The sequence below is a fragment of the Ceratocystis lukuohia genome, assembly GCF_044167205.1.
Source record: "Ceratocystis lukuohia strain C4212 chromosome Unknown Supercontig1_pilon, whole genome shotgun sequence".
NCBI classification, from domain to species: domain Eukaryota; kingdom Fungi; phylum Ascomycota; class Sordariomycetes; order Microascales; family Ceratocystidaceae; genus Ceratocystis; species Ceratocystis lukuohia.
In genome coordinates, this window is record NW_027263520.1 from 243,523 (window position 1) to 262,561 (window position 19,039).

A 19,039-nucleotide genomic window follows, 5' to 3' on the forward strand; every position below is an offset into this window, starting at 1 on the left:
CGATGATCCTTCTGGTTGTTGTCAGGGGTATGTACTTCTCTACCCCTCTTCTGCTTAGAATCTAGATAGTTTGACAGTTTGAATGACAACGCATATTTGAATTTACAGTGGTCCATGTACCATATTTATGCCTAGCTATTTCTTTCTTTGCAATAAAGCTAGCCCGCTGTGTTGCGGTACAATTCCCCCCCGCTGTTGCGCAGCTTCAAGGCAGCTTGTTCGGGTGTCAGATCTCTCTGGGGCTCGCCCATGAGCTCAAAGCCCACCAGAAACTTTTTGACAGTAGCAGATCGCAACAACGGAGGATAAAAGTGCATGTGGAAATAGCTGTTTTCGATTTCGTCTGCCGTGCCAGCCAAGGGCGCCTGGTGGATTCCTGAGCCTAGACCCGACGTTAGCTTCATAGTCACACAAAGCTCAACAAAAACTTACTATAAGGGAAGCTGCATTTGAACAGGTTGTCATATCGCGTAGTGATCTCATGGATAGACTGTGCCAAGTGCAGTCTCTCTTCAGGACTCAGCTCGACAATAGCCCGCACCCGTCTTTTGGGAAGTAGTAGTACTTCAAATGGCCAGACTGCCCACCAGGGGCACACCACCAGAAAGCTGTCGTTTTCGCACACAATGCGGACCCTCTTCTCCAGCTCAACCTTGACATAGTCATCCAGCATGTGTCGTCCGTCATTTTCTGTGCGGTACTTGGCCATATTGAACAGCTCCATGGCCGGTTCTTCAGGCATTGTCGAGGTTCCCCAAGCCTGGCAATGGGGATGTGGGTTCGAGCAACCCATTGCAGCGCCTTTGTTCTCAAATATCTGCAAGTATTTGAGCTGCGATGGCGGTTTTTCAATGGGGTATGTTATGGGTGTAGCTAGCTGACTAATAGTGGACTCTAGTTTTCGAAGCGGGTTTGTTGGCGAGAGATGTTCCGCATATAGGCGCGACCAGGTTTCCACCACTGGCAAAATCTCAGCAGGCGTCATGTCAGCAAGGGTGACGTTGTGCTTAGGCGAGAAGGTGAGCACATAACAGAGGCCAATAGCAGCCTCCGCCCGCAGCAGGAGAGAAGCCGGGTCTACATACAGTCAGAAATGGTCTCAAAATCTTAATTGCAAGTCGAGATGCGCGTAGGCATGGTACCTTTGAGAGTATTGTCTGTATTGTATTCGTCCTGATTGGCGCGCACAGCGCTGTAGTCGTTTACGAACACAAAGACATCCTTATAGTCGGGGTTCACATCACCCTGGGCGCGAGGGTTGCGCGGGCAAAGATAGCACTAATGGAAGTCAAAATCGTATTCATAATAGTGGTATGGTAGGTGAATACTAGCAGCTCGCTCAACCTACCTTGGGATCGTAGGAGGGCAAGTCAATTGTTGCTGGTGATTCTTGGGCGCCCCTATAAGTGGTCAGTGTTAGTGGTCCTATTATTCAGTATCCTGCATGGTATCAACGCACTGCCAAGGCCGCTTCATGCGGTGGGGAGACACAAGTAGCCATGAGCCGCGGAGGGGATTAAACCGCCGATGGGAAATGTCATTCAGAATGTGGTCAGCCTCCATCATGTCCTTATACACAGTATCAGGGCGGTATATCAGATTGGAGGAGAATATTGAGTTTTGTGAACTACTCTTTGGTGATACTATTGCAACTCCACTTATCAACATCAAGCTCCCACCAATTTGTGTTCAAGATTAGCCGCAACTAACAAGGGACAACGTCCAGGCTAGCTCATAGATCTCATCGTGATTGGGGCGCCAATAACGCACATGTAACCCTAATAAGAGTGTCATATAGACCCTAGGCCTGGTGCTTGGTTTAACCTCGGCTAAACTCTCACACGAAGCTTGCAAGCTAGACTTAGCCTTACATAGTCGCGTCAGGTTCTTTAGATCTGCTGTTGAGAAAGTGTTCGTTTCGAAAGACGGCCCAAGATTTCATCAACTATTAGGCCCATACTGTGCGACAGCATCTCGATATCCTTGCTTTCTCTGTTAAAGCTTGTTAGCCGATGTCATAAGACCAAGAAAATCTCTCGATCCCATTTTGCCAACCCCAATCATAATCCGAAGTGACATCATTCGATCTCGGTCAGCCTTGTCCTATCAGCTTAAGCTAAGCTTCGCACATTTGATATTCCAGTCGCATTCCTCTGATTCGTGCGGGCGGCTAAATAAACCACATCAGCCAGTGCGGGCAGGCCAGCCTTTGTTTTTTTCTTGTCCAGAAAGGGGTCACCTATCATTATCCCGTCCGAAAAGGAGCATTGGCTACTCGATCTATGACATATTACACTTTGCGCCCCACGAGCACTTGATCGCAAACTGCGCCCAACTCCCTAGAAACCATCTTCTGTGCGGCCATGGGCGTCATCCGCAAGAAGACGGCGGTTAGAGGTGGCGAAGGTGGTGTGAAATACGTCTGTGACGTCTGCTCTGTAGACATTACTTCTACAGTATGTGAAGATATACTATCTACCCTCCTTGAATCTTGAATCGCAACATGATGTGATTACCCGTACCTTCAGTTTTCTTTCCTGCAAAGCGCCAATGACTAATTCATGCTCCTCCGCCTCCTGTAGGTACGCATACGATGTGCGCATTCTGCTTGCAACGAATACGACTTGTGTGTACAGTGCTTCGCCAAGGGAGAATCCAGCGATTCACATAAGCCCGAGTCCCATCCCTACAGAGTCATTGAACAAAATAGCTTCCCCATATTCAGCGAGGACTGGGGTGCCGATGAAGAGCTTCTCTTGCTAGAGGGCTGCGAAACCTACGGCCTGGGCTCCTGGGCCGACATTGCCGATCACATTGGTGGCTACCGGACGAAGGACGAGGTACGCGAGCACTATCTCACCGTGTATATTGACTCGCCACGATTCCCTCTCCCTAAGCGATGTAGTCCATATGACAACGAGCTTGCCACGCGGGTATCTCGAGAAGAATTCCAGGCACGGAAAAAGCGACGCATCGAAGACCGCAGAAACGAAGCGAAAGCGGCAGCAGCACCACTACCCAAGACAAAGCCAACAGCCAGTGTACCGTCCTGCCACGAGATCCAAGGGTACATGCCGGGTCGACTCGAGTTTGAAACTGAATATGCCAACGAGGCCGAAGAAGCGGTTCAGTCGATGCAATTTGACCCTGGCGACGGCTTCAATCCGCGCACTGGCGAGCTGGAGCCAGAGATGGACCTAAAGCTTACGGTCATGGATATCTACAACAATCGACTTACACAGCGTGTGCAGCGCAAAAAGGTAATCTTTGAGCACAACCTACTAGATTACCGAGAAAACATTAAGCTCGAGAAGAAGCGCACAAAGGAGGAGAAGGATCTTTTGCTCAAGGCTAAGCCATTTGCACGTATGATGAACCACAACGACTACGAAAACTTTTGCCAGGGCCTTTTGGATGAGCTCAACATGCGACAGGCCATTGCGCAACTGCAAGAGTGGCGCTCCATGAGGATTGGCGATCTCAAAAGCGGTGAAAAGTTTGAGGTCGAAAAGCAGCAGCGCATCCAAAAGGCAACGCCGATGGGCTCAATGGACCGAGACCGCCTGGCTGGTCTACAAAGGACGAAGGGCCAACCCCCACCAGAGCCGCCTAGTGGTGCTGCTCTGCTGATTGCCCCAGAGATGCCGGCGAGGATGAGTCTACCTCCAGCTGGCACCGGCCGCAAGGCAGCTGAACTAGCTGATAACCAGGCGGCGTTGGCAAATGGCGATGCTGTCGATAGCCATAGCAACGCAAATGCCAATGGAGCTAATGGCGTGGCAAATGGCTCTGCTGCTAACGGAGCGCCAAATGGAACGGCTAGCCATGGAGCACCTAATGGGGCCCCAGCAATAAACGGCACGGCCACGATGGCACCTCGGTTGAAATATGTGGCGCCGCCGATTTCAGGCATGCAGGCGCTATCTTTGACACACGAAAATGCGCCAGACCTCCATCTTCTTACGCCTGAGGAAGTAAAACTGTGCGAGGTGATCCGAATGCAGCCAAAGCCCTACCTCATGGCCAAGGAACAGATTCTCAAGGAAGCACTGAAGGGCAATGGCATGCTTAAGAAGAAGCAGGCTAAGGAAATCGTGCATCTCGACTCGCAAAAGGTTGGGCGGATTTTTGACTTGATGATTCACTCTGGTTGGATTGGTAAGGCATGAATTTGGAGACGAATAGGCGTGGGAGTCAAGTAAGAGGGTGGGGCAGAAGAGGGAGATGCACATTTGGAAGTAGGGTGGGAGAGAGAGGCGGGACAACAAGACACGAATCCCGATCTAACGAAGTGGTATTCCAAAGCCTGCTAGAGTAGGACACATAGTGCAGCACAGCGCAGCGTGTACTTTTGTTTTTTCTGTCTCCTCCATGTTGGTTTAGGTGTCATATTATGCGATCAAGAAAGAACTAAAGCCTAGTTAAAGGAAGCATGGCCAAGTAATCGATGTTCGAAGCCAAGACACATTGCAGAGCGAGACAGCCTTGCTAGTAGTTTATTCCATCCACCCTTGGGCTGGCCAACTGCCCTTCAGCCAATTGCAGGGCGCGAATTCTGGCAGCAATTGGGCCTTTTCGGCATCGATCATGGAGGGTACCAATAAGGGAAAAAAGCCAGAAAGATGGACAGACAGGTTGGAGCAGACGGGCCTTTGATTAGGCTGAGGACGGATTGTGGCTTGTTTCAAGAAGCCTTTCAGTTTTTCTGGTATGACTCTAGCATAATCTAGTGGAATCTAGCCGTGATTGGTAACTTGGCATGCGGACTGATCTAGACTGACAGTTCTTTTAGGTACTAGTTCCCAGGCTCGTCCCATCGATATCACGAACCCTGCATGACGTCTGCAAATATGAGGCCAACCTTATAGGCTTGGTGGTGAAGTAGGTGGGGGGGGGGGGGGGTGCAACGATGTCGCGCGTCGAATGCATGGGAGAAGGCACGAGTAGAGAAGGGTGCAAGGGGGGGCTGTTAGTAGAGAGGAGAAGACTGCACATAAGGCGGTGTGAGACTTGGCTCTAGGTTGAAACTTTGGCTTGCAATAGAGCCCTGGCCCAAGGCAGGCTTTTTGTCAGGCGCAATATAGGTGTCAACCAGTCAAGCAGCCCAACACAGGGCTGTCTCTTGCTGGGAGGTTCTACAAAGGCATTTGTGTAAGCTTGTCCTTGGCTGCGAAGCTATAGGTCACCGCCCTAAACTGTCAAGCTCCAGCGCAACCCAAGCCGAGCCGAGCCAAGTGCGCTCACATTGACAGCCGGGCAGTGCCTATTGGCCTGTTTGTGTCTGTACGACAATCAGCAAGAGAACGCCTAAGCGGGCTCAAAGCTTCAAGGTCGTAAGGTCAGCAGCACTCGCAGTGATGCGGCTACTAATCCACCTTCATTTCCCACTGCACTGTCGGCTTTTTTGTTACACAACTGCATAGCCAATGCCAGGCCAGTCAGCCGGCCGGCGGCTAGTTTGCTTGGTAGCCGGCTATTCTATCCCTCTTTACCTGTCTATCTATAGGTACTTGGGGTGTTTGAGTATTTAGCTATTTAGCTATTTCGTCTATTTTATTTCATCGGGATTCAATTCCAATGTCCCCGGGCTTTGTTGCAATGAGCGCATGCTGCATGTTGCTCTGCTCTATCTGCTTGTGAGATTCCATGGGAGGCTTCCATCTACCGTCAAGTGCGCTTCTGCAGGTGTATGTAACGCGGAGACTTGGCTGTCAATTAATCAGTCTATTGAATAATCGAGCACAATCGCAGCGAGAGGGGGGGGGGCTCTTGGGATGCTCCTCAGCCATTCAGGCATACACGCTTTGTCCAGGTTTTATCTTTTCTTTGTGTTTTGTTTTGCTTTGCTACTGCGCTGCCTCTGCTTGAGTCAGCCAGCGTCTGGGTTAAACCTGTCCTAGCATGCTTGGGCTGAATGTTCATCTCGTAGGCTCTGGAGAAATGGCTGGCTTTACCTTACAAGAGCGACCAGAAATCCCTCTGCGCTGCGCAAAGCTGTAGCTTCTGTTTCCCTCAGCCCGGCCATCACGCATATATTTATTAACGCATCCCACTGTCCTCCTCGTTCTTCTCTCTGTCCTTTCATCATCACCATCAACAAAGTGAGCCTCTTCGAAACACGCTGTTAGCATTCTCGCTCGGGCCTTTGCTTTGCACCGGTTTTAGTCCCACAGAAATCAAGTTCAAGCCAAGCTTATCTTTTTTTAGCCCATTAGGCTTGACAACATCCCATTCTTCATCTCTCTTTTTTGTCGCTAGCTTTTTTTTGTTCTCTCCCCCTCCTCCTCCTCTATCCCTAGCGTTGTCGCGCCCGCCTCGTCCTGAAGATGGCAACCATCGCTTCAATCAATAGAATCTCGGCCTCACAGCTGGCAGACATGATTCGGACCTATGAGGGCCAGCTGGGAGACGCACCCTTTGCCATCATTGATGTTCGAGACACAGGTACGTACAACAGTGGCAACCGCTGCTGTTGCTGCCGCTACTATTACGACAGCAGGCAAACCCCCGTTGGTCGCAGAAAAAAAGAAAAACGATTAGTGTAGCTGCCAACAGCCCCAATATGCCAATGACCCCCTCCCCCCCCCCCCTCCCCCAAGTCAAAGCCAGTCCCTCTAACCCTTTCCTTCGCTCCCTCCTGCCTTGCTCCCCCCACCTCAGACTATATCGGCGGCCATATCAAAGGGTGCACCAACATCCCCTCGCACTCGTTCGATCTCATGCTTCCCGGTCTCATCCAGACACTTGCCAATAAGCCAACCGTAGTTTTCCACTGCGCCCTCTCGCAACAACGCGGCCCCGCCGCCGCTCTCAGGTTTCTCCGCGAGCTACAGCGCCTCGGCAAGGCTAGCAATCACCAGGTCATGGTGCTGGAAGGCGGCTTTACCAGTTGGCAGGAGCTCTACGGCGCCGACGACGCCCTAACCGAAGACTACGACTCTGCTCTCTGGCGGAATGGCTGGTGAGATTAGTGTAGCTTAACCGACACTTTGTTTTGTGCGCTACGTGCTCCGTCGCGGTAAGCGGGCACGGGATGGAATGGGCTCCACTGCATAATGAACAAGCCAACACTGGCTGTCCAAGTAACCTTGGGGCCGGAAGCCAGGCGGGCCTTGGCAGGAACCGGGGTGGCGACGAAATACATATTCCATACACTAGGGTTAGAATACCGCGAACCAGGTTCATTATTCCTTTTCTCTGCCCCTTGTCTTCTTCCGGTAGCCCTTTTCAAGCCCAGCTTCTGACTACTCGGCGACTTTCGAGCTGCTGTGCCTCCGTAGTTTATTGTAGAATCTGCGTCAAGGATAGAAAAGCGACAGGGCTGCGTTCGTGAGCACAAGAAGGCGGAAAGCATGGGAGCGAGCCCGCCCACGTGAGTCGTAATGCAATGTAGTATGCACACTTGCTTTTGTGTGCGAGATTTGTCGAGGCCAGCTAGTATTCGGCGATGGGCCGGCCGAGATGTCTAGCTGCGCAAGCCAGTCTGGTCCCACGTGTGACTGTGTATAACCCGGCCCAGCCTAACAATCTTGAAGAGTGTCTCTGTCTGTGTCCCGCCTCACTCAGTCCTGTTTCTGCGCTGTCTCTGTGATGTCCGCCCCTTCTCCGTCCCATCTCGCTTCTATTTCGATGTCTCTCTTGTCCGATTTTTCGCTCTTTCCATATTAAGCAGCTTCGCTCCCTATCAGCCAAGTATCTCCTGTTCGGGTCGTTGCCGCCGTTTCTAGATTGCCTGCCTGTCTTGCTGTTTCTCTTGCTTGCAGCTTCTATTTCCTGCGCCTTCCATTTCCTGCGCCTGCCATTTCTCGCTCCTTCTATTTCTCGCTCTTTCCATTTCCATTTATTTCCAGCTCCGGCCCCATATCGCATCTTATGTACTATCGCAACCTCTCCCTCTCTTCCTTCTCTTGCTCTAGCTTTCCCAGCCTAGCTCTGTCTCCCCTGCCATCTATCGCCTCTCTTGTCGCTCGTCTCTGCTTTTTGAGCCGCCTTCCTGCTATCTCAGAATCCTACATCTTGTCTGACAGTCATTTATCGCTCCGTTAAGTAGGAGATTTGATTGGATTTTGTTTCTCTCTTTCTAGCTCTTGCTCGTCGTTCCTTTTGCCTGTGACTCTGAACTCCACCATAAAGGATCCTCTTCCTTCTTTTCCATATTTCTTCCGCCTTCCCAGATCCTATTCTCCTCCATGTCTGTGCTATCCCATCATTTCAAGTACAAGACTGAAGAATTTTATTTCCGTCGGGCATTGGCGTATCGCTGCTACAATATTCGCTATATTCTACAGAGTAGTGTCTCTACGCGGCGCCGCACTTTGCCTGTCTCAACACTCGCATCCGCCCACTCTCACACTCGCACTCACTCTCACTCCCGCACTCACGCTCACACCCATTCTCACACTCACCATCATACTCCGACTCACACTTACTCACATCTGCCTTCTCGCCCTCTCACTACCAACTCACCCAGGATATCCATCTCACTACCTTGTTCCACGCCACCAGCAACTTTTACCACGACAACTCCCACCATGACCGTTCATTCGCACTCTTTTGCTGGTGAGTTACTTTCTATCGCATTCTCTCTCGCCTTGCCCTAGCCCTTATCAGACACCCAGGCCCCAGAGTTGCACTGCACTGCACGGCCCGTAGAATTGACATTTCTATAGAGCTCGGTGTCGTCCCTACTGCAACTGTCCAGGGAGAATGGACCGTGCAGGCTGCCCTGGAAGAGTCCAGCACCAGCAACAAGCCTGTCGAGGACTCGGAGTCTCCCGTGCCCTTCATTCATATCCTAGAGAGACTTAAGACGACCAAGCGTGAGGGCTGGCGTCGTTTTGGCATCACATAGTAAGTGCCCTCTAGGCTTTGGAAATTCATGCACCCTACCCGCTACAGGCCATCGCCCGCCTGGCCTATTAGGGCACTGTCATTACGCATTTCCACAATAATCCCTACGATTTACGAATCCCATGTTACTAACTGCCACCCACCTCCCTTTTTTGTTCCCCAATTCAGCTGCGAGTCCATCAGTGACCACATGTATCGCATGGCCATCATGGCAATGATTCTTCCAGCCAGCCTCGCTGCCCGTGTAGACCAAGACAAGTGCATCAAAATGGCTCTAATTCATGACATGGCAGAACTGCTCGTAGGCGACATCACGCCTGTTGATGGCGTGCCCAAGCCCGAAAAGTCTCGCCGAGAAAGTCAAACTATGGACTACATCACTAAGACGCTCCTCGGCCGATTTGACGGCGGCCTGGCGGGCAAGCAGATCCGCGAAATTTGGCAGGAGTACGAGGACTCCAAGACATTTGAAAGCATAGTCGTCCACGACCTCGACAAGCTAGAGCTCCTGCATCAGATGGTTGACTACGAAAAGAGGGCTAATGGAGAACTCGACCTAGGCGAATTTACCTATGTCGCTACCAAGGTTGTAACGCCAGAAATCAACGATATGGCCGCACAGGTTCTGGCGGAGAGGAAGGCGTTTTGGGAAAGCAAGGGCCAGCCCAGCCACTGAAGGACAGAAGGCAACGAAGGCTAAGGCGAAGGCGAGGGCCCAGGCGTTGGGTGTCAATCCATTTAGTTAGCTGCTTTTGATTTTATACTCAGGGATCGGGCTCAGTGCCTTTTTTTTGCATTATTTTGTTTTTCAGCTTATCGTCTGTTAAATTACGTCTAGTAAGAACAACAGAATGGGGGAGGATGTTTGCAGCCTGCTTCTCTCTCCCTTGTCGTGCTGTATGCGCTTTAGTGCGTATCAGTTGCAAAATAGCCACGGTCATGGGCCATGGCCTATGAAGCGTCCTCCCCTTTGTTTTGTTGATGGACCGACCCCAGTGGCCAGGGCAACGGCGCAGGGCCTAAGCCTTATCACCAGGGACTAATCAACAACGGACTAGGGGCAAGGCGGACATTGAAAGGGGGAGAGATATTTTGGTAGCTAAGACAATGACAGCAGCGACAAGGAACGCCGCCTACTTGAGCTTCGTTGTTATCAGCTACGGGCAGAAAGGAGGGAGGTTAGCGGACGCAGGACAAGCCTGAGCTCCAATCGCACTGCATACACAACAAGGGCAGATGTATTAGTACAGCTTCAGTCGATCTCTGGATGCTTATATAAGAGAAACATAGCTTACGGCGCCGCCTACATGCGCGCCCCCATTTCTTTTATGCGCCCCCCTCCTTAGTGTTTTTTGAATTACCTAAGCAAGATTTTGACCCCCTTACCACCGATGCAGATGCAGCAGATGGAGCAAGCAGATACACCACACCAAATAGACCAGATACATTAGGTACATCAGCTGGAGATGGAGGCAGGCAGATACTTTAGCAGACACTTTAAATTCTGTAAATGCAAAGAATACAGCAGATGATGTAGCAAACAATTTAGAATTAGAGCCATAGAAGCGCCTAACTTTCAAAACACCTACTCAGCTGGTCACAAGTACAAAGTGTGAGCTCGTCTAGATTTGAGAAAATTGAGCCTATGAAAAGGAAAGCTTCAAAATGTATCAAGTCTCATCAGATTAGCCATATAATGACTTCAAAGGTATGCCCTCTTAAATATTCAGAGCTATTAAATGTACAATTTTCAGTGCATTGTTTGTCTCCATTTGTTGCTACTGGTATATATCTTGAGTCTTCTTGCTGGCCTACAGCAAAATCTTGCTTAGGTAATTCAAAAAATACTAGGGAGGGGGCGCATGAAAGAAATGGGGGCGCGCATGTAGGCGGCGCCATAGCTTACCTTGCGAAGCTTCTCAATAGCTTTATGCAGGTATGCTTCTAGGGCAGTGCGTGTCGTGTAGCTGGTCTTTTGCATGCCACTGTTTGCTGCCTGCATCATGCTATAGAGAGGGAAGCTGGGACGGAGTGCATGATATAAGTGGAAGATAAGTAGCTCGCACTGGCGCATTGGTACATGGGTGCTTACATAGGGTATTAGGTCATTAGGATATTGGGTTATTGGGTCATTGGGCCATCGTAGGCTTGCTTCCCAAGCTTTTTTCTCTGCCAAATATCACAGCGGGAAGGAAGCCTCGTTGCTCCTTCCTTCCAGCTCTACAGGCGACGAAACAGCCCGCAAACGTTCGTCGTGGCTGCCTCTTTTGGTCTTTTCTTGTCCAGCTTTTTTCTTCTCGCGTTTCACCGCTATCGACACTATCGCCGCTGCCATCACTGGCATCACTGCCATACTTCCCCTCTTTGTCTTCATTAGTATTTTCAATAGCCCAAAGCCCGTCTATTTATCGGGAGCTCATTGCATCTTGTCCGCCAGCAAAAACCAAGCGCAAAAAAAAGATCACGACAAGGGAAGCTATCCCTCTCTCCCGCCGCCCCTTACTGCTATTGGCTTTAGCAACAAGAGAACAGGAGAACAAGAACAAGCCCTTGTCCTGTCTTGTGCTTATTCTGCTCGCTGTGGTGCACTGATTCCCGCTCTTCTCTTTCCTTCTAGTGCTGCTGTCTCTTCCTCGCCGTGTACCGAGCTTCTCTCGCCCATCATTTCCCAGCCACTATAACATAGGGACATAGGGCTCGTGACTTTACTTCACCACCCCCCCCCCCCATCCAAACCTTTTTGGTTAATCGCCAGGCTGGGTCTCACCTTACAACCAGTACACTAGTACTTGGCCTTTCCCTTTGGCTTATTGCAGCTTCCCTTTTTTTTTTTCCTCTTCAAATAAAGTTTGCCGCCAACTACAAGATCACGGTCCTCCTTGCATCGTTCGCCAGACGACGACTTATCCAGTTCAAGCCTCGCCGAAGCCGAAGCTCTCCCTCGTTGCCACCGAACTTCACCTGCGATAAATGCAGCCAACAAAATCGACCTTGGTTAAATACTAAAACAGACATACTAAGCGGCCTGTCTGCTCATCTTCATACACGTCGACAGTCAGCATCTCAACTACCTCGTCCCCTGCTATTGGGATCTTTTTCTCTCATCTTGTACAAACACCATGATGCCCATGGCGCGGCGGCATCTCTCAAGCGGGTTTTCTCTTGATGATGCTATTCCTAGTTTAAGCTCCGGCCTTTTCATAACGCCTAGCATCGCGCCGGTGCCCGAGATGACGTCTACGATTACACCACACGGCCAGCCGCTTACAACCCCCAAATCTTGCGGAGGCTCATACAGCAGTCTGTCTGTTAAACGCAAGCGTGCCCATGCGCAAGATGCGCGCTATTCTGACTCACCGCTGGCACACTGGGGCCCTGCCCCCCCCTCTAATGATGATGACCCCTCGGAATCGCGCTACACTCTGGCCGGGCAAATCGAGTCTCCCGGCGGCTCCCCTTCACAAAGCACCATTCTAGACGACCCTGCCACTCCGTATGGCGAGTTTGATTACCGCCGCGCACTTGGAGAAACCAGGGACTTTTCTTTCCACACTGATTCCATGATTGCGGCGCAGATGGCGATGCCTACATTCCCTTTGACCCCGTCGCCTGTTTTGGTATCAAGCACAGAATTTGAACCGTTGACGCCCTCGGCCTGGAGCCGCATACCCCTGATCGGAGCTATTGGCGGCGTTGTGGGCAAAATGTGGCAGTTTTGTACTGCATCCGGCACGCGCTTTGAGGGATTCTCGGCTGGTGGAGGGAAGAGGTACTCGTTTAAAGACAGCGATCCCTGTGATGACGCTCATCCAGGAAGTAACTCCCGCATTCCCGGCCAGTTCCCTGGAATGGAAGCCGACTATGGCTCCGAAAGCGAGTGTGGAGGGGAGGATTTTGACAACATGCCATCGCAGCCAGCAGTCAAGCGTCGACAGATTAGCGAAAACTTTGATGAAATCAAGAGGAACTGGATCATTGTGGACGAAAAGGTGCCGAAGAAATCGAGCCCCGTAAGGCGGCCGGTCAGTCGTCTCAGCGGGGGTGGAAGAGCTTCTCTTGGCGGATCGTCTAGTGGCCGCAGACTTGGCCCTGCCGCTTCCATCCACGCCTCTACATCTCCAAAGCGTCAACGCGCTTCTCTAGGAGCACCAGTACCTCCCAGTGCAATGTGCTCCCCGGGGCTGTCGCCAAGCCGGTCTCGGGCGTTGACGGGGCCAACAAACCCGTTTGCAACACCGTCATCACCCCATATGTCAGCGCGCCGCACTGCAATGGACATGCCGGTATCAGCAAATTCAAGCTGTTTCTCCCCTCCCCGACGGTCGCATCCTCGGCGAAAGTCGGCTTCATCGCTAGGCGCCTTTTCCTTGTCACAAAGCCTGGCAATATCTCCTGGAAGCCACCGACGGACGCACAGCTCGGCATCTGCTAGCCAGGGCCGGAGCAAGGCCAAGTTCGATGTCACGGATATCCACGCAAGCCCGCACCTCGATGCAGAGGCCAAGCAGCTGGCCACGAAGAAGATGATGGAGGCGCGGGATACGGACGCGCGAATTAATAACTTCAATGCCCGGCTCAAGGAGATGATTCGCCAGGGCAAGGAGGCCCTCGGCACGACGATCGAGGTGGACGAGGCCGACTTTGGGGATGGGGAGGGCACATGGGAGGATGATGATGATGAATGAACGACCTAAGGGGCGAGAGTGCTGCTTTTTTTTGGGAGATTTTTTTGGGGTTTTGGTCGAATTGTTTCCTGCTTTTTTTAATCACGCATATTGTCGGTTGCCCTGTTTTCTATGCCGTCAAGCAGTCTTTTCTTTTGTCTTTCTTTATATACATTACGCACAACAACGGAGGAGGAAGAGGAGGGGACATGGACATATGGATGTGATGAAGCCAACGAACGCACTGGCCAAATTGGCGATGGAATGGATAGAAGGGTGAAGAATAGAAGGGGAGGAGGAATAAAGAAAGAAAGGATGCCCTTGTAGCCAGACGAGTCAATTCAATCAACCGCCAGGTCTCGGGTTTCAAGAACAGACAACAATGAAACGAGGAGTGTTGGGTGTCGGATTTCAGAACTGCAGATATATTTTTATCGCCTTTTTTTGTTCTTTTGCTCAGCTTTGATCTTTTTCTTACCCTTCGCTTGGCTTTGGTTTTAGGTGCTTCCTCCCCTCCCCCATAATCACAAGTGTCTCTAGGCCCTGAAACAAGACGGAAGAGCAGGGCTGAACGAAAATGACAAAAAAAAAAAAAAAAAAAAAAAAGTAAAAATGACAAAAAAAGGAAGGAAAAAAGGAAGAAAAAAGATGGGCTTAAAAGTTGAGACGAACGACGAACAAGTTTATTTGTTTCCCTCCATCGCGAAGCTTGTATTTTTGCGTTTAATTAATTGTTTAATTTTTCCCTAATTTCTGCCCACTATACCGCCCGCCCTGTCTTGTCTACAAGCTGCTCTCCTCTTCCCCTCCTCTCCCTTCTTGCCGTTCACCTCCCCTCCAGCATCACCACAAACTCCGCCTTCTTCAGAGCAACCTCCTCCGCCACATCCCCTAGCAAGCCCGTCCAAGCTCCAGGCAGCTCCTCCTTACCTCCAATCACCAGCTCCGCCACCCTCCAGTGTCCGCCAAGCATACAGAGACATCCTAGCATGGATATTGCCGATCTTATGGACGGCGTCGAGTACTCCTCGGGGCCCTCCGGCGCTGGTGCTGGAGCTGCTTCGGCAGGGTACACAGCCACTGCCGAGTCCTCCTCGCTATCACATCAAGTGCCCGTCGCCGCGCCAGCCTTCCGTAAAATGGAGCGCTGTCCGGAGCGCTACGGGCGCAAGGCATCGCGCAACCGAGAGCGCTGCTCGCACTTGGCATCAGACTATTTCCGGGAGAACGTAAAGCGAGTTCGCCAACGAAATCAACGGTAAGTGTATAGCTTCAGCCAATTGCTGAAAGAGCCCGCGAGGGCGGGTCACCAGCTGTGCCGTTTGCCCGCCCAACTAATTTCAGCTGCTTGCACCCTCCCTCTCCTCCCCCTAATGCCCAACCCTTCTCTAACCTCCTCTCCTCCATCTCCTAGCTACACTACGCTAGATGAGTCTCTCACCCAGGTTCCCGCGTCCGACCCGCACGCTGACCGCTTGTGGGTCCGGAGCGGCACTCAAGAGGGCCGCTACCTGCGCTTCCTGCGCACGCGGGACGGCCCCAACAACTACCAGACCCTGCGCATCATCGGCCGCGGTGGCTATGGCGAGGTGCGTCTGGTGCAGCGCCAGTATCCGCCGCCGCCGCCCGGCGGCCAGCCGCAAATCTTTGCGCTCAAGACTCTGCTGAAGCGCGAGATGGTCAACAAAAACCAGCTAGCCTATGTTCGTGCCGAGCGCGACATCCTGGCCGAAGCCGACAGCCCATGGCTGGTCAAACTGTACACGACCTTCCAGGACTCAAAGCTGCTGTACCTGCTACTTGAGTATGTGCCAGGCGGCGATCTTATGGGCCTGTTGATTCAATATGAGTTCTTTACAGAGGACGTCACGCGGTTTTATATCGCTGAGATGGTGCTAGCCATCGATGCCGTGCACAAACTAGGCTTTATTCATAGGTGAGCCACGCTGGAGGCCAGGCGAGCTTGAGGCTCACATGCATCACACACACACACACACACACACACACATCAAATGTACACGCATGCATGCAAACCTTCCCTTGCCTGGAGGTATTATACGCCAACCTATTGCTAATCTCCCACTCCCAGAGACATCAAACCCGACAACGTCCTCATCGATGCCGAGGGCCATATCAAGCTGACGGACTTTGGTCTCTCCACCGGCTTCCACACCACCCATGACAAGTCCTACTACGCCCACCTAATGGCCCAGGATCAACACCTGCTCAAAAAGCGGGACCGCGACTCCGTCAACCTTGACACCATCAGTCTCACCACCTCCAATCGTGCCCAGATCAACGGCTGGCGCCGCTCTCGCCGCGCCCTAGCCTACTCTGCTGTCGGGACGCCGGACTACGTGGCTCCTGAGCTACTCGAGGGCCGTGGCTACAGCTTTGAGTGTGATTGGTGGTCGATGGGGGCTATTCTGTACGAGTGTCTGATTGGCTGGGCGCCATTTTGCTCTGAGAGCCAGATGGACACATATCGCAAGGTGGTGAACTGGGAGAAGTACTTGTCGTTTCCGCGAGACCTGGAGCTAAGTCGGGCAGCCGAAGACTTGATACTACGGTAAGTCAAGTCACCCCCCTTCTCATGCTACATGTAGTCTAATGCTAACGCTCTCTTTCCACCTTTCTCTGCCCCTACATAGGCTGATGTGCCGTGCTGAAGACCGTTTGGGCCACGGCGGCTCAGCTGAAGTTCAGAGCCACCCGTTCTTCGCCGGCGTGGCGTTCTCACAACTGCGCCAGTACCGGGCCCCAATGATCCCCACGCTCAAGTCAGCATTGGATACTAGTTATTTCCCCGATGACATTGACCAGACGCAGCGGATGGTGCCAGGTGCTGAGGTCGGCGAGGATATGCCGGACCTAAGTCTTCCGTTTATCGGATACACTTTCAGGCGCTACGAAACGACATGGGGCTGAGATAGAGGGACTGCAGGCGAGGCGGGCAGTCGTAATCTAGATAAATTATACACTAGTTGTAAGAACAATAACATTTTAGGCTAATATACATGGGCCAATGTGCCGCTCTATTCTGATAAGTCTTATTCGCCGTTATCACCTTTGCTCTCGAGTATTTGTAGATAGAGATGGATGTCTTGGCACAGATGCTTGCCCTAGGTAAGAAACGAAGTAGCACACCAAGGGTTATCGGTCCCTTCCATTAGGGTTAAACCCGTAAATCAAAACCCTGAGTCAACGCGTTTTGGCGCGTTGATTGGAGGCCTTGTTACTTGGCTTGGATTACATCACGACAGCGCCAAATTTCTGGCTTCACTTGTTGGCTTGCAGCCAGCTAACTTTTTGTTTATCGCATTACTACCCTGGGGCATTCATGCAAAATCGAATAAAGCCTGAATCAGTGCGCCTATTCCGCCAGTCTCCTAACGATCTATCCCGAGCTTCGGGCTGCCCGCCGTCTTCTTCGCCCTTGACATCGCCTCCGCCTCGCCGGCCATGGCATACTCCCAAAATGCCTCTGAACTCAAAGAGTTCGAGGTCATGCAGATATTCCGCAGCGACGGTGTCGACTCAGGCCCGGGATACTGGGCTGAGCCGCTGAAAAAAACAACCAAGACTAGTGGTGGCAAGGACGTGGTCTCAACAAGGAAGGTCGGCTTGTCAAGACTAGACGACTCAGATCCACGGTTCAACGAGTGGAGGCTGAAGCTGGGGCTTTTACTCAAGCAGGAGCTGTCGCCCGCGCCACAAGAAGGTGAGTTTGCGTATAAACAGGTCCTGACTACGTAAGGCGGCCCACTGACTCAGCCTCCCAGGGTTACCATGGTTTGTGCCGTTCCCTAAAGGCTACTGGCTCTACGAAAAGTCGAAGCACTTCTTAGTCTCGGGGTATCCGATCAAGGGCAAGCTCTACAAGACGCCACAGGAATTCGGCGTCCACCTGCTGTGGCTTCTCTCAAGCTCAGAAGACCGCAGAGACTGCTGTTGTATTTTTTGCAACACACCAGACACTGAGGCCAACACCAGCAGCAGCAACACCAGCAACGCCAGCAACACCAACGCCAACACCAATAATGCGGCTACAAAAGCGGCAGATGCTTCCAAGACAGGCCCGCTATCAGCGGCCACAACCACGGGCCCATCACAGGGGCAAACCACAGCAGCGGGTGGCCAAGAAGCCTCAACCAAAATTTCTACGCTCAAGAACCGCAAGCCAGCCCGGCTGTCAGCCACCGGAGCCGTCTCTCCCGCTGTCTACCAGCCGCCAGCACGGATGCTCACCGTGTCGGCGCTCTTCCGCACTGGCGAGCTCGTCTGGTACAGCCACGAGCAGTCCTGGCGCATCGGCCTCATCACCATCTCCGAATCCACGTGGCACCAAATCACTCCCATCGGCCACGCCAGCGTGCCCATGCCCAAGATCAACAAGGCGCCAACCGACATTCGCCCCTTCCTCGCTTTTTCCGTGCCCCAAGTATCGCAAGAGGCACTCAAGGGCCTTTCCTTTGACGACGTGCCGTGGGGCGACCGTGTGCGGCCGCTGCAGGCCGCCGGCAACCATAACGCGGTAGAGAGCCTGATGTTGGATGCATCAAAGCTTGGCGCGCTCAAAATCAACAGGAGCTATTCCTTCTTCAATCGCTTTGGCGCCAACAATGGCACGACGTCTTACAAGGGCATATTCCTCGGCGCCGAGCGCATCCACGTAGACGACGTCCTGCGCATTTCCCAAACACCGCCAGGCCAGCCGCCCCAGAACGTGCAGCAGCCCGAGGCAATGGACATGGTGCATTTCCTGCTTAAGGGTATATACACTATGGAGGCGTCTGCCGGCACACTTTTCTTCCACGGCGACGTGGTGCGGCTCGTGCAGTCGCCGGTCCCCGAGGGGAGCAGCATCCTGACGCCGGAGGGACTTCCGCCAGTGCTGCTCGAGGAGGCGACGTACCGCAACAACAGCAGCACTGCAGCGGCGTGGAAGTGGCACTGGGTAGCGGTGGAGAAAAACACATGGCGCAGGGAGCCGGACATCAAGGGCCGCTTCTATTCAATGCCCCGGCTGGGCCCCATTCTGCTAGCGCCACAGATGAAAGCCGGGCCGCGGGACAAAGTGGCTCCGGCGCTGAATGGCCGGCTGGACGCCGTGCTCTACGGGCCGAATGTAGGAGAGACCAAGACGCGGGCAGAAACAGTACGCGATATCATACCGGAGCATGCAGTGTTCAAGTTTGACGAGCAGGAGGTGCAGTTTGAAAACGATGTCTAAGAAGAGCAAGCAACCAGCGAAGAGGAAAGAGACAAGGACAATAGACGATTTTTACAAAGAATAGTATGTATATATATATACCCTGCCAAAAGCAGTCCAATATGGGCCTACTGCGAATCCTAGATTTCTAGACTATTGGTACGTACGTAATATGATGCCATGTATATGCATGTGAAGATGTAGTGTGGACGGGCAAGACAAGGGGAATATACTGATGTTTATGTAACAAGGACCCAAGGGAAAAAAAAAAGAAAAAAAAAAGAGAGAGAAAGACGAGAAACAGAAACAGAAA

General features: G+C 52.1%; 7 protein-coding genes across 7 annotated transcripts; 6 read left to right on the forward strand and 1 right to left on the reverse strand.

Annotated features, from left to right (window-relative positions):
* Window positions 1-158: 158 nt before the first annotated feature.
* HOO65_010058 (Galactose-1-phosphate uridylyltransferase) lies at window positions 159-1,563 on the reverse strand (the record flags this gene model as incomplete). Its single annotated transcript, XM_071005826.1, has 5 exons — window positions 159-382; window positions 433-1,077; window positions 1,143-1,278; window positions 1,349-1,400; window positions 1,460-1,563. 5 exons carry the CDS (start codon window positions 1,561-1,563, stop codon window positions 159-161), a joined length of 1,161 nt encoding a protein of 386 aa, XP_070861880.1.
* Window positions 1,564-2,363: 800 nt separating this feature from the next.
* On the forward strand, window positions 2,364-4,169 carry HOO65_010059 (Transcriptional adapter 2; the record flags this gene model as incomplete). The annotated part of the gene is made up of 2 exons (XM_071005666.1): window positions 2,364-2,456; window positions 2,637-4,169. 2 exons carry the CDS (start codon window positions 2,364-2,366, stop codon window positions 4,167-4,169), a joined length of 1,626 nt encoding a protein of 541 aa, XP_070861881.1.
* Window positions 4,170-6,326: 2,157 nt separating this feature from the next.
* On the forward strand, window positions 6,327-6,965 carry HOO65_010060 (uncharacterized protein; the record flags this gene model as incomplete). The annotated part of the gene is made up of 2 exons (XM_071006167.1): window positions 6,327-6,444; window positions 6,661-6,965. 2 exons carry the CDS (start codon window positions 6,327-6,329, stop codon window positions 6,963-6,965), a joined length of 423 nt encoding a protein of 140 aa, XP_070861882.1.
* Window positions 6,966-8,531: 1,566 nt separating this feature from the next.
* Window positions 8,532-9,526, forward strand: HOO65_010061 (HD domain-containing protein C4G3.17; the record flags this gene model as incomplete). The annotated part of the gene is made up of 3 exons (XM_071006037.1): window positions 8,532-8,559; window positions 8,670-8,850; window positions 9,034-9,526. The coding sequence occupies 3 exons, from the start codon at window positions 8,532-8,534 to the stop codon at window positions 9,524-9,526; spliced, it is 702 nt and encodes a 233-aa protein (XP_070861883.1).
* Window positions 9,527-11,969: 2,443 nt separating this feature from the next.
* Window positions 11,970-13,535, forward strand: HOO65_010062 (uncharacterized protein; the record flags this gene model as incomplete). The annotated part of the gene is made up of 1 exon (XM_070999627.1): window positions 11,970-13,535. The coding sequence occupies one exon, from the start codon at window positions 11,970-11,972 to the stop codon at window positions 13,533-13,535; it is 1,566 nt and encodes a 521-aa protein (XP_070861884.1).
* Window positions 13,536-14,503: 968 nt separating this feature from the next.
* On the forward strand, window positions 14,504-16,442 carry HOO65_010063 (Serine/threonine-protein kinase cot-1; the record flags this gene model as incomplete). The annotated part of the gene is made up of 4 exons (XM_071005605.1): window positions 14,504-14,772; window positions 14,929-15,450; window positions 15,604-16,083; window positions 16,166-16,442. 4 exons carry the CDS (start codon window positions 14,504-14,506, stop codon window positions 16,440-16,442), a joined length of 1,548 nt encoding a protein of 515 aa, XP_070861885.1.
* Window positions 16,443-16,976: 534 nt separating this feature from the next.
* Window positions 16,977-18,747, forward strand: HOO65_010064 (Transcription-silencing protein Clr2; the record flags this gene model as incomplete). The annotated part of the gene is made up of 2 exons (XM_071005675.1): window positions 16,977-17,235; window positions 17,297-18,747. 2 exons carry the CDS (start codon window positions 16,977-16,979, stop codon window positions 18,745-18,747), a joined length of 1,710 nt encoding a protein of 569 aa, XP_070861886.1.
* Window positions 18,748-19,039: the final 292 nt, after the last annotated feature.